The sequence below is a fragment of the Gopherus flavomarginatus genome, chromosome 7 (assembly GCF_025201925.1).
Source record: "Gopherus flavomarginatus isolate rGopFla2 chromosome 7, rGopFla2.mat.asm, whole genome shotgun sequence".
In the NCBI taxonomy this organism is placed as follows: Eukaryota; Metazoa; Chordata; order Testudines; family Testudinidae; genus Gopherus; species Gopherus flavomarginatus.
The window spans coordinates 78591047-78604923 of NC_066623.1; the positions used below are offsets into that span (position 1 = coordinate 78591047).

Below are 13877 nucleotides of genomic sequence, written 5' to 3' on the forward strand. Positions count from 1 at the left end.
CATCCCTATTTCCAGAGAGTGAGACCCCGTGGTCCTAGAGAATAGCAAAACTCTCCTGAGAGAACTATACTGCATTGGGAAAAGCAGATGGTCGCCAGAGAGCTGTGTGACCTGTGATTCACACTGATTTCAGCAAAGCCATCATTGTAGAGGACCAAACTGCCTGTTCTAATGCAAGCTCCTATGATGGATCATACCTGCACATAGATCCCAAGAGAGGGCTGTCTGAAGAACAGGACAGAAACCACAGATCACTGCTTGAAAGAGAATCAGTAAAACTTAATGACATTGTCCAAGAGTGCTGCTTGTGAAGAGTTTTTGTAATGTGGATTCATAACCACTATGTCAAATCCTCATCAAATGGCAATGATTTCCTGTCACTACCAACCTGGGCCAGATTAGAACTGGTTCTATGTGAAGGTAAAACTTAGTTTCCTGTGCAGGTTTTTCCTGCATGGAGGACAATATGGCCCTTTATAAAAATTATTTACATCAAGATTCTGAAAGAAAAAAAAAAACCACCAGCAAAAACAAAACATCTCAAATTCTTCCTTCTGCAGCCAGAAGCACTGAGTGAACTACTTCTTGGTTCATTACTAATGCTGTTCAGCTGGTACCCTGGACTTTATAGTGAAGAGAAAGAACTGTATAGCAATGTGTCTGGGAATTCCACAAATGTTTAAATTTACTACAAGTGTTGCTGAGCAGAACAATACAAAGCAACCCTTTTCTCTTCCAAAGACAGTGCATTTTAGGGTTTAATTTTGCTTTATAATACTTTTCACAGTAGGCAAATATTTAATATTTTCATGAAACTGTTATTTGCAGCAAAACATTGCCAGTGTAAAGCAAACAATTGTCATTCTAAACTCTAATCTAGTTTGTGTTATTTGGCATAGCAAATATATTAACTGATTCTTTTTTATCACAAGTATTGATTTGTGTTTATTCCATAAACAGTTTACACAGGTTATTGTGTTCCAAAAAATGGCAAGACATTCAGTGGTAAATGCTTTGTGGCTTTGCAAAGTAGTCCCATGTGATATCCCAGCAACGTCATGGATTAAAATTAGAACTGGGCTGGCATTACATTTCACTTAATTGGAGTCTGTATCAGAGACAGACATTAGTAACACAGACAAGGTTCATAACCTCGCCCTGCTCTTGCACAGACATCAATGAGTTGTGGAAAATCAGTGAATACATCAAATGATTTAGGTAAGTTCTAAAATGCTTCCATATGTCTGGAAGTGAATGTGGGGAGGAAATCAAGGGCAGGAGCTCTGGTTACAAGATAGAACATTTGCAGTTATATTACAGCTAAAATTGGGAATGCATTTCTGAAAGGCTGGCAGTTCATGATTGCTATTGTATTATCGTGTCTACGAGAGAGAAGTATAAGGGGTGGGGTCAAAATGTTCTACTTTCAACTTTTCATAGTTTTCTCATTACATAATTACATATGTTTAAAACAAAAGCCTATACTTGGGGCCTCGTGTTCCATGATTTCTGTAGCTGTGCAATTTACTGAAGAATTCACCCTTTGCCACAAAACAGTGGTCCAAAACCTAAGTTTTAATTTTAAAATAGATGGCCAAAAAACCTTCAAATTTTTAGTATTACAAGTAGCATTAGAAACCCCAGTCAGGGGTTGAGGGTCCCATTATGTTAGGTATCATAGACACATAGCAAATACAGTTCCTGACATGACACAAGCTTATAATACAGGAATTTGAACTGAATGTCAAGTGCTGGAATGTTGTTTTCCCAGTCTCCAAACAACCTAAAATAATAGCTATGAGAAGCAGGAATTGACTGAGCTGTCTCAATGACAGTTAACTCTGAAGCCTACTAATAACACTTTAAATTCAGTTATGAATCATTTAACAGAAAATGTGTTTAGTCATGTTGGGTGCAAAGGCAGATATTGGGATGAGGAGCAGTGCGTAGCTGGTTACTGGTAAGGGCTACAGCGATGGCAAATTAATCCCTGAATATACATCAAGACGTTTGTGTTCATACCCACATTAGGCTGGGCGGGAGAAGAAGAAGATGCATCCATTCTCCACTGCAAAAAAGCCTTAACCACTTTTTGGGAGCTCCAAACCTAAACTACCTCTCATACCTTCCTGGGCATCAACAGCCTCAGCTGTCAAAACCTCCATCTTCCCCCTCAACAGCTTCTATTCTTACAGCACAGTTAAGAATTAGCAGTGCAAAAATAGTTGGGCCAAATTCTTTTTTTACATTGGTGTAGCTCCAGAGGAACGCCATTCTCCAGTCTATACTGTCTTTTCAATGAGGAGCCATTTTCAGTGTTCATTTCTTTATACTTTTTCCACCTTTTTGTATTCTTCTAGATTTCTTTGATGTAAGTCCCCATATACAATCTGGCTATTGGATACACCACTGCAATAAGAGAAAGGGAAAACATAGTAGGAATACTTATCAGCTTGGATGCAGAAATATCTAGCAAGTAGCCATCAAATACCAAATAGCCATCGTAGTATAGCAGCTGGTTTGGCTCTGCCACATTTAAAAGGCCAGCTAAAAGAAAAGCATGCTGGGAAAGATGCCTTCAAACAAGTGACTCTACACTGGCCATTGGAAGAAAGATGCTTACAGGGAAAAGGTTGATATTACACTTTTACTGTTGGAGAGCAAGCTGGCTGGCTGGCTGAAAAAACATTCTCAGGCTTTTCAGATTGACGCTGGGTTTTTGAGACTGTATTCCTTCTCTCTCTTCCACCAAGTAGTAGGCATTTATAATACAAAATCTGATGCAATGTTTAATATGGTCTTAGCATTGCTACATAGCCCTGCAAATCTATATGCCAACTCTGAACCCCAATCTAACCCTGCCCCAAACTTTGAGAGAGTTCAGCGCCAGATCTGAACTTCACAGTTCTAGCCTATTGCTAGAATACAAAAACCCAATACAAGAGTGGCTGAGAGGAAGCCTTCCAGACAGGAGCACAGGAATGACCAAGTGTCCTGCCTGTCGGGCACTAGTACCAGAATCTTCAGGAAGCCTTCAAACAGGCTATTATTATTAGTCAGCCTATAAGGCAGCTTTCTTTCTAACCCCAGGCAATTAGTGACTGACTGATCCCCTGATGGATAAAGGTTAATCCTTATACTTTTTAATCTTGTTTTATTCACTCTGGATGTTCTCACACTCTGTATTAGACTCTGACCTTTTTTGAATCCTACCAAGCTCTTGCACTCAAAGATAGCTCATGGCAGTGAATTCCACAGGCTAATTCTGTGCTGAGTAGAATGTATGATCTTCTAGCTGTTTTTACCTTTGTTACCTTTTAACTTAATTGAATATTGGAATTGGAAAAGGATCAGAAAATGTCAACAAAAATTATTAGGGGTAAGGAATGGCTTCTGTATGAGGAGAGATTAATAAAACTGGGACTTTTCAGCTTGGAAAAGAGATGGCTAAGGGGGGATATGATAGAAGTCTATAAAATCATGACTAGTGTGGAGAAAGTAAATAAGGAAGTGTTATTTACACCTTCTCATAACACAAGAACTAGGGATCACCAAATTACATTAATAGGCAGCAGGTTTAAAACAAACAAAAGGAAGTATTTTTCCACATAATGCACAGTCAACCTGTGGAACTCTTTGCCAGAGGCTGTTGTGAAGGCCAAGACTATTAACAGGGTTCAAAAAAGAACTAGATAAGTTCACGGAAGATCGCTCCATCAATGGCTATTAGCCAGGATGGGCAGGGACGGTGTCCCTAGCCTCTGTTTGCCAGAAGCTGGGAATGGGCGGCAGGGGATGGAGCACTCAATGATTACCTATTCTGTACATTCCCTCTGGGGTACCTGGCCCTGGCCACTGTCGGAAGACAGGATACTGGGATAGATGGACCTTTGGTCTGACTCAGTATGGCTGGTCTTAGGTCTTATCTCCTTATTGTTGTATTATGTGACGAGATAACTAGGAACACATGATTAACTATTCTATATGTGTGACAGGAGTCAGTTGATGTGAGTTCCATCACAGCTCTGCTCACTGATTGATTGTGTTTAATTAATCAAACAGGCATATCATTTTTTTACATTGATGTCTCCTTCTGGCATGTCCAGCTCTCGTATGGGATTATAATGATGATGGCAATCAGTGTGCTATTCAAAAGCAGATGCCTATGGTTGAACCAGAATGTGTAAGAACAATGACTGAAACTGCACCGTGCATTGGATCATTCTCTGCTGTTAAGACACTTTGGGAAGTGAGAATTCAGAAAATAAATGAAGAATTACGGAAGGAAAAGGAATTCAGACAGAGAGCTGTAGGCAGGTATGTCTCTAATAAGTTAGGAAGAAATGTGAAGCTAAACACAGGCGATATGGTTGGTCATTTCTGGAACACGCAAGATCCAATCCTGCAATCTTTGCTCTGGTAAAATTCCCACTGAAAGAAATCTGACTGTAGACTCAGCTCTACCAGAGAATTATGTTCAACTGTAAATAGAAATTAGTGCATCTGCTGATTCTGCTGGCATATATATCAAACTACAACAGCTTCCACTGTCTTCATAGCACTGCAATAGCGTAAAAGAAATTCTTCATGTTTTTATAGCACAAGTTGTTGACAAGTGCCCTCCATTTAGAAACAGTCTCCACTTAATATTATTTTGATCTCTTATAGTCACTGATTAGTCTATGACGACTTGCATTAACTTTATTTGAATTCAGGCTGACTTCATACATATGGATGTAAAGAAGTCAATTATCTTTTGTCTGTGACCAGATTGCAGTCTCTGGATGGATAATCTATGTTATAGCATCTAGAGGCTGTGGAAGTGAAAAGATTAAGGAAGTTTAGTGCTTCTCCAACCTATAAAAAAGCTACAAGCTCCCCTTAAAATGAATCGTCTTTGGGACAGTCCCCTTACATTATTTTTCCCCCTGTTGTTCTTGGTGAAACATTATAAAACTTGATGGAAGTAGTTAGTTTATCTCCATAAAATAGCTTCATACAGATTTTAAAATATGATCTCACAGAATTGCAAAACATTTGTACGTTACTCAAAACATTAGAATGCCTGTTAATTCTCTAAGCTAATGAACTGCTACATTTCCAGCCCTCCCAAAGTGTATCTAGTATCCCATTAAGATAAATACTTGTCTGACCTCCATGAAGGCTTCTCGCCAAAAAGTTGCCTCTTTGCTACGTCAGGCAATCAAAATAGGATACTAAATGTTGCTCAGCATAGCTGCACAACTAAGAAGAGTTCTTTGTCTTGTAGACTGACGCTTGTCTGGGAGGAAAGAGTCAGTTTAGCCAAGCTTAAAGAAAAAGTTATCACTGAAGATGGAAGAGTTATATTAAGGATAGAACAAGAAGAATGGAAGGTACTGTTAACAGGAAATTGTTTAGGTTCCATGGTTAGTGAATTACAGAGTTAAGCTATTTTACATCTTTAGCCCAGCTACTTGTATTACTTTTCATCTATTAAGTGCCCACATTATGCTCAGCACTATACACAGATGATTAGGGCTGGAAAGTTAAATTACTGCTGTGAATGTAAATAACACCTGATTTTATTGAAATTAAACTTGCTCATTCTAACAGTAGAATATTGAATGCTAAGTTATTTCACCACTAACCCACAGCCCAGAAAGTCTTCCCACATGAACAGGAAAACTTAATCGTATTTTATGTCTTATGCATTTAATTCAAGAAGTATTAATTTTGCTAACTACACAGACATATATTGTAATGTGAAAGTCATGTGTTGTAAACAAAATGAAAAGATTTCTTGGGGTTATTTCTCTTCTCTTTCTAAGGGTGAAATTCATTCAATGGCACAGAGGCTCTCAGAACAATGGGACCACTGTGGTTCCAGTGCATGGAAGGTGGGCAGCAGCAGAGTATGTGGCAGGGTGGACCCTGCCAGTCCCTGTAGGTTGCAGAACTGGCTTTATGCTAGTTCTAGTGTCCACCATGAAGGAAAAGTTGAAGACAAGATGCCTGAGCCAATTTTAGTTTTAAGTCATTGGGAATCTTTCCATTGGCATTGATGGGAGTTGGATCAGGTACAGGCTGGTGAAGGTGTGACTTCAGCTTACACTGTAACAGCCATGGTGCCTACTCCAGTCCAGGGAGGTGATGTGTCTTACACAGGAGTTTGGGGAAGATTTAATTCCTGACAAACTGCAGTCCCTCCATCCCATACAAGCCCTGTGTAACCACTCAGAGCAATGAATTTCAAACCAAATTACTAAACCTATTCTATAATTATTTTATAGTAAGCAATTGTTTAGAAATGTTGTACAATTTTAGAAGTTATAGGTGGTCCTTTTTTAATATAAAACATGTAAATACATTCTACAGTGCAGTTACCTAACATTGTCGTTTTGTTTTGAACAGATGTTATGAAATCCACATGACAGACACTAAACATCATTTAAGTTCAAACACTTTTGTTTGTTTTGGTTCTGGGATCTTGCATTGCTGAGTCCTGGCAGTGCAGGTGCCTAAATTCTGGGCACAAACAGAAGGGCTGGTTATTCTTGAGGTGCAATGAGAATTAATTTCTGCATGTTGTGTAGCTAGTGATCAGAAGAACAAAACTGTTTCCTTCCTCTCTAATGTAAATCTAAATGTCCATGTTCCCAAAATCTTCCTACACTTACAATTAGTCCATTTTCATTCCATAAACTAAGTGGAATTTCCTTCTGATTTTATTTTTTATTATTTTTAGATGTTACCTTCTTGCTTACTGAAACTGAACCACCTCCAGGAATGGCAGCTTCACAGAATTAGTTTGGTGAAAATTCCTGAATTCATTGGAAGGTTTCAAAATCTCATTGTGCTGGACCTATCCCGAAATGCCATTGAAAAGCTACCTAAAGAGATTGGTAAGTGGTATTTAAACACAACAACAAAAACAAGCTATTCTGTGTCACTCAGCTGGACGGCTGCTTCTGGATTAAGCAGCCGTCACACCAAATCCCATAATTTCCATTAACTGCATCTTTCTTTCAATAAGCAGACCAAGAGCGCTCATGCTAGACTAATGAGCCACCCCAATAAAGTAAGGTTTAACCCCAGCACTTCACAGCTGAAAGGTTTAGTTTGTTCCTCAGACCCAATATTCAGGTGGATTCTCTTTGATCATTGCCTTTGCAGGCCAGCTGCCTAACCTCCAAGAACTGCTCCTCAGTTATAATAAAATTAAATCTGTTCCGAAAGAGCTAAGTAACTGCATCAGCCTCGGAAGACTGGAACTGGCTGTGAACAGGGATATCTGTGACCTTCCACCTCAGGTTTGAGAAAAACAAATCCTTTTATCCATAGCTATATATTAAATGTTTTCACTAGCTAGAAAAATTATTCTCAGGAAAAAAATTTAACTTCTGTTTTCTTCTAGACTGTAAAATGACATAGTACATTTCCACTGGAAGGTCTTGCACGAATTGCCTGATAGATGAGTTGTTTTCACTTTATTTTTAAGACATTGATTTTACAAATATTTAAGAATATGCGTAATCTTTGTTTATATGACTATTTTCATGGGAGCCAGTGGGACTAACCACATGAGTAACAAAGTATTTGCAGGAACTGAGCCTAATTTTGCCCAGGCTTATAGGGGAGTATATAAATAATGGGCCAGCTGCTTAGTTGGTGTAAACTGGCATCAAGCCATTGATTTTAATTAAACTATGCTGTTTTACACCAGCTGAGGATCTGGCCCACTGGCTCAACTATGACCTTAGAGAAGTCACCTTTAAAGGTGAGAACATAGTTCAGGGTGGCCAAACTGAGGCTCGTGAATCATATATGGTTCTTTTACAGTTAAAATGTGGCTCGCAGACCCCCCCTGCCCTCCCCCATTCTCTACCTACCAGACAGGAGGGGGTAAGCTTGGGGCTTCTGCCCTGCAGCAGGGTGGTGGGGCTATGGGCTTCTGCCTTGTGGGGCATGCCTGCCAGCTCTTGGGGCTTCCGCAGAAGCAGGGCTGAAGCCCTGAGCCCCAGCAGGCACATCGCATCTCTCGAACTTCTGAAGATTGTCATATGCGGCTCGGAGGGTGAGTAAGTTTAGCCACCCTGGCATAGTTCATTCCCTCCCCATTCAGCTAGTGGTCTCTCTACAAAGACTGCTGCTTCTGGTAGTGATTTGTGTGATGCAGACAACTGCATGTGCACAAGGAAGTGGATTCACTCCTTTAATAGAGGACACAGAACAGCTGAGTGTAAAAACTTTTGCTCTCTACTTACCTGGGCTGAATCGTAATTGATGACGTACATGTGAAAAGGATGCATATCTCCATATCAGTCCCTTGGCTACAAAGTAACCAAATACTTCTGCTATTTATTTAGTTGTATTTGCTACAAAAATTACAGCCCTGACAGATATTAAAGTAACCTCAATCCCCACTGACTTTACAGGAGACTGAGGATAACAGCGCTGCAACTTTCTCACTCAGGGGTGTGAAAAAACACCCCCCTGAGCGCAGCAAGTTTCAGTGCTGTAAAGTGCCAGTGTAAACAGTGCACCAGTGCTGGGAGCTGCGCCCCTCAGTGAGGTGGGTTTTTTAGAGCTCTCTCCCAGCGCTCTGCCGCAACCACACAAGGCATGTTAAAGCACTGCCGTGGCAGCACTTTAGCATTGCCAGGGTAGACTAGCCCTTAGGGTGCTCAGTGCCTTGCAGAATTAAGTTCAAACATTGTCTGTAAAACCCAACAAACTGGTCAGCTTTAAAATAAATAAATATATATAATATTAACTGAATAGAAGTTACCAAATGTATCTGGCTGTTGTTCGACTAGCAAAGTTAGCAATATTTTATAATAGGCTGATCAGATGTCCCGATTTTATAGGGACAGTCCCAATATTTGGGGTTTTGTCTTACATAGGTTCCTATTACCCCCCTTCCCCCTCACTCCCTGTCCCAATTTTTCACGCTTGCTCTCCGGTCACCCTCTTTTATGAAGTCAAGTGAATGTTTCCTGACATAAATAAATTTTAAGATTCTAGACCAGATTCTTACTTATACTGAAGTCTCTCTACATCACTGGAGCAATAGTGTAAATGAGATTCTGGCCCCCTGTCTTATCTCATACAACCCAGAATCACTTGTCTGGCATGGGTTCCAGAACATGTTGTAGTATTTTCTGAATTTTTCTGTCTTTGTGGCCAAGATGGTTAAATAGCAGCTGTGATGAAACATCGCTTACTGCACAGTCTGTACAAATGTGCATTAAGAAATCATATTAATGAGTCTTCCCTTTTCTATTTAGCTCAGTGACCTAAAGAAGCTTTACCATGTAGATCTGAGTATGAACCAATTTACTACCATCCCTTCAGCTCTCCTGAACATGCCAAGTCTAGAATGGTTAGACATAGGGAGCAACAAACTTCAGCAACTCCCTGATACGATTGACAGGTAAAAAAAACATTCTTAGTTTTAATTCCATTGCATTGAAAATTTAGTTATGCAACTCTGTTCTAAAATTAATAAGTACCAAAGTTGACTTTATAACAAAATAAAGCAAGCTACTTAACATTTTGCTGCTTATTCTAAACTGGCATCATCTGCTTATACTGTTACAATAACTGGAATATCTCAAAGCAGAATATTTTGTTACGAGAGCGCTTTTTTTGTTTTTTGTTCAGAAGGAAAATTCCTTGCAACTGAATTGATACTTAATAAGACATTAAATTTCTGTTGTCAAGTTAAATCTTCTTGCTGTAGAAATTTTCAACTTATAATTTTGGCTACTATCTTCAACCTGTGTTTCCTAACATTAATATCCTTTTTTATGCAATCAATGCATCTCTGTTAAAATACAATTTAAAAGGTTGATTTTTCTTGAATATATATCTACATATATTCTACATAATCGTTCTAGGTTTGCCATATTTGTGTCTGAGAAGAAAAGGCTTTCAAATGTATCACATTGTATTATCACAATTTCCACCAACCAGTGGTGTGGAGCTGGGAGCCGGGGAGGGCAGCACATCCCCTCTGCTATGCTACACCACTGAACATGTGCATGAGCCAAGGATGCAGATGCCAATGTCTGCATCCCCTTAAAACTTAAGTCATCCCACTAGTTAGCCTAGCTCTGTGTTAAACTGTACAAAGTACGTTTGGCATAGAAACCGTTTTAAGAAGTGATATAAATAATGTTCAAATTAAATAATTGGAATTACGATTCTGTAGATTTTATGAATCAAATGACAGTTCCCTTACCTTTCTGTCATTAACTTGTCCACAGAATTACATATGCTCCCAGACTGTTCAGCGTTACTGCATTCTTTATATCAGATACATGACTGTTGAAGTGAATCAACAACTTTAAATTAATGGTTAATCATCAAGTATTCCTTAATTCTGGATTAATTGTAGAAACCTCTACTTCTACAGAATGGAGAACCTCCATACTTTATGGCTCCAACGGAATGAAATAACCCATTTACCGGAAACCATCAGTAATATGAAAAATCTGAACACTCTTGTCCTCAGCAACAACAAACTCCGGGATATTCCTGCTTGCATGCAACAAATGACAAATCTCAGGTAAAATATCAACAATACTGCAGGTACCTGAAGGTTGCCTTTAAAAATTCTCCTACGGTGCAGACTGCTGCATAACAAATAGATAGGGAGCCAGATCCTCAGCTGGCACCAACTGGTATAGCTCCACTGAGATCAGTGGAACTACAGATTTATGCCAGGTGAGAATCTGGACCATAAAGTTTTGTGACAGTATTGAGTTCCTTCATTTCACCAAATGGATTTATTGCAGATGTAAACACAGTATTTAGAGTCCCAAAGGTTAAGGGAATCTTTACGTTCTTCTTGATCTGTGAGGGTTGTGGATGCTGGCCTTCAGTGGAACAGTTGGGCATCACTATTTCAGCCTCTCTCATAACACAAGAACAAGGGACAAAAATTGAAAAGCAACAATTAAAAACTGATAAAAGGAGAATGTTTTGTGAAACGTATATTTCACCTGGGGAATTCACTGCCACGAGGTATCAGAGGTCAAAAACCTAAAACCCTTCAAAAAAGGATTAGATATTAAGATATGAAAAATGAGTATCTATTTATATTTGGGGATAAAAATGTGAGCTATAAATCTTAATGCTTCAAGATATAAGCTAACCAGGAACTGACCAGGAAAACTTCTTTCAAATCCTTATGGGCAGATTAGTGTGGTGTTTTTTTTTTTTTTTATTATTATTCACTATGGCACAGTTCTTGTTGCTTTCTCTTAAATACTTGGTATTCACCATTCCCCGAGACAGGATACCAGACTAAGGCTATGTCTCCACTTGAAGCTGAGGGTGTAATTCCCAGCTTGCATACATGTACCTCTGCAAGCACTGCTTGAGCTACTATGGTAAAAATCGCAGTGCAGCCTGGTAGCACAAGCGGGGGCTTGGGATAGCCAGTCGAGCTCATGCCCACGTGGTCTGATGTAGTATGGCAATTCCTATGTTTTCAAGTTATTTGGGGATGCTACTATATCTAGAAATGCATAAACTCTGCAGCAGGTTTTTATTATCAAAAATAAAAATTCTCATGTGCAATAGATCTAATTTAAATATTTTGTTCTGGTTTCAGAGTAAACATCTGCTTCTGTAGCCTGATGTCAAAATATTACGAAAATGTGTAACATTATCTTATTGAGCAGTACAAACATGTACTTAAATAAACATAGGGATAGTAAGAACACCTGAATTTGTTCACTGGAGATCCTAGATTTGCTTGAATTGGCCTTGGTACTGACAACAGGTACTAAGGCCTATGTTTTCAAGTGTGTGCACAACATATTAAACATGATAGGGAATCCTTGTTAAACTGTACAAACTACAAGTTTGGCATAGAAACCATTTTAAGAAATGATGTAAATAATGTTCAGATTAAGACTATTTCTAAATCAGTTAAGATAAACCACATACCACACTACCATTAAGTAGAAAAACTACTTGAAAGATAATGTCCTGAGAAATTGCCCTTAATTACAGTTTCTTTTGCTGAAGCACTGTTCAGTGCAGCCTAATTTAGTTTTCAAACAGTTGTTCTCGGTCGGGGAGGAAAGGACCTCCAAGAGTCTTGTTTTCTGATGAATTACCAGATTTGTCAACTTCAGAGACAACCCACTGGAGCTGCAGGTAACACTCCCCCCATGTGAGAATACGGAAGAGGAGGAGGAACGGGAATTGTTTGGTATTCAGTTCATGCATATGTATATTCAAGAGTCACTCAGCAGAGCAGGTATGAGATTTGTATTGTCTGTAACTACAGTATGAATAAAAAATATTAGCAAACATTAAAATGCAGTCAAGCAGAATTAGGGTGTCTCTACACTGGTGTGAATTCCAGTTTGAGGAGACATACGTGAGCTAACATGCTAAGAACAGAAATGTAGTTACCTCTGAATATGATCCTGGTACATACTTAACTCTAACAAGCCTCTCCTGCCATGTGTTCCACAGTGGTGACACTTCTATTTTTACCTCACTAGCTCAATCACAGCTAGCACAGATATGTCTCCTTGAGCTGGAAGTTACACTGAAGGAGTAGCAGGAGAAGCTGATGCTTTTATCATGGAGTTTCTGGAGTTCCCAGCATTTCCTGCCAGCACGTGCAAAAGCACCAACATGTGATGGGGAAATATGGAGGTGTTTCTAGAAAGATCTAGTGACCTAAGTGAAATAAATTACCATATATACTCGATCATGAGCCGGTTCGTTTATAAGCTGACCCCTCCCAAGTTGGAGAAGTAAAAATGGAAAATGTTTATAACCCATTCATAAGCCGACCCTGTAATTCAGGGGTCAGCAAACTTTGGCTTCTGGGCCACGAGGATAAGCCACTGGTGGGCCGAGATGGTTTGTTTATGTCGAGCATCCACAGGCATGGAGGTAAACCTAAGTAAATAAAGTGTCCTGGCCCGCCAGCTGCTTACCTGATGGGCCAGGACAGCAACTGGTGGGGAAATTTATTTTGCGGGGAGAAGCTGGGAGTCAAAGGAGTAACCCCTGTGACCACCCCCATGACCCCACCCTTAGCCCAGAACCCCCACACTCTCCCCATCCCATCCCTTCCCACCTTATCTGGGGAGGGCCTAGGGAGGATGTTTCTGGCCTGGCCAGAGATGCTCTGACAGATCGGGTGGCATGGCCCCAGCCTGCTCCGGCGGGCTGGGCCGGGCAGCATGGCTGCAGCCTGCCAGCCCCCAAGCTGCAGCTGCTTCAGAGGCTAGGGGGACAGCAGCGTGGTCAGAAGCGGAGAGACTCTGGCCCCGCGTCTTCCCTTCTGGCTGTGCTGCCTCTACTTGCTCCCTTTGTTGGGGAGAAGGCTGTGTCCCACTTCTCCCTCTCTATACCCATTCATAAGCCCACCCCCTTCCCTGGTGCTTCCGTTAACTAAAAAAAAATTCATCTCAGGAACAAGTACACCTCTACCTCGATATAACGTGGTCCTTGGGAGCCAAAAAATCTTACTGTGTTATAGGAAACCATGTTATATTGAACTTGCTTTGATCCACTGGAGTGTGTGGCTCGCCCCCCCCCCCCCCCCGCTCTAGAGCACTGCTTTACCACGTTATATCCAAATTCGTGTTATATCAAGTGGCATTATATTGAGGTAGCAGTGTATATATGGCTATTTCACCCTGCTTCCTCAAGGAAAAGTAGCCATATGACAAAGCATATCAACTAGCACTGTCTGCTGAGAGATAAGGACTGGACAATGAATTACCCACAGAGGTTGTAAATGAAGGTCAGGATTGAGTTATATAAGCAGAGCATCATGAGCCAGTGCCCTTTTCTATATCTATTATGCAAACAGCGAATTTCACTGACGGAAGGTATCAATATTTCATCTCATTAAG

General features: G+C 40.1%; 1 protein-coding gene across 2 annotated transcripts; it reads left to right on the forward strand.

Moving 5' to 3' along the window:
* Window positions 1–1128: 1128 nt before the first annotated feature.
* LRRC39 (leucine rich repeat containing 39) lies at window positions 1129–13868 on the forward strand. 2 transcript variants are annotated; one of them, XM_050963623.1, is made up of 8 exons: window positions 1129–1218; window positions 4107–4317; window positions 5270–5375; window positions 6728–6884; window positions 7156–7292; window positions 9270–9415; window positions 10400–10552; window positions 12117–13868. In XM_050963623.1, exons 1-8 carry the CDS (start codon window positions 1179–1181, stop codon window positions 12289–12291), a joined length of 1125 nt encoding a protein of 374 aa, XP_050819580.1. In that variant the 5' UTR covers window positions 1129–1178; the 3' UTR covers window positions 12292–13868. The 2 variants fall into 2 exon arrangements, with proteins under 2 accessions (XP_050819580.1, XP_050819581.1); XM_050963624.1 differs by having other exon boundaries at window positions 1146–1218; window positions 4160–4317.
* The last annotated feature ends 9 nt before the right edge of the window (window positions 13869–13877 follow it).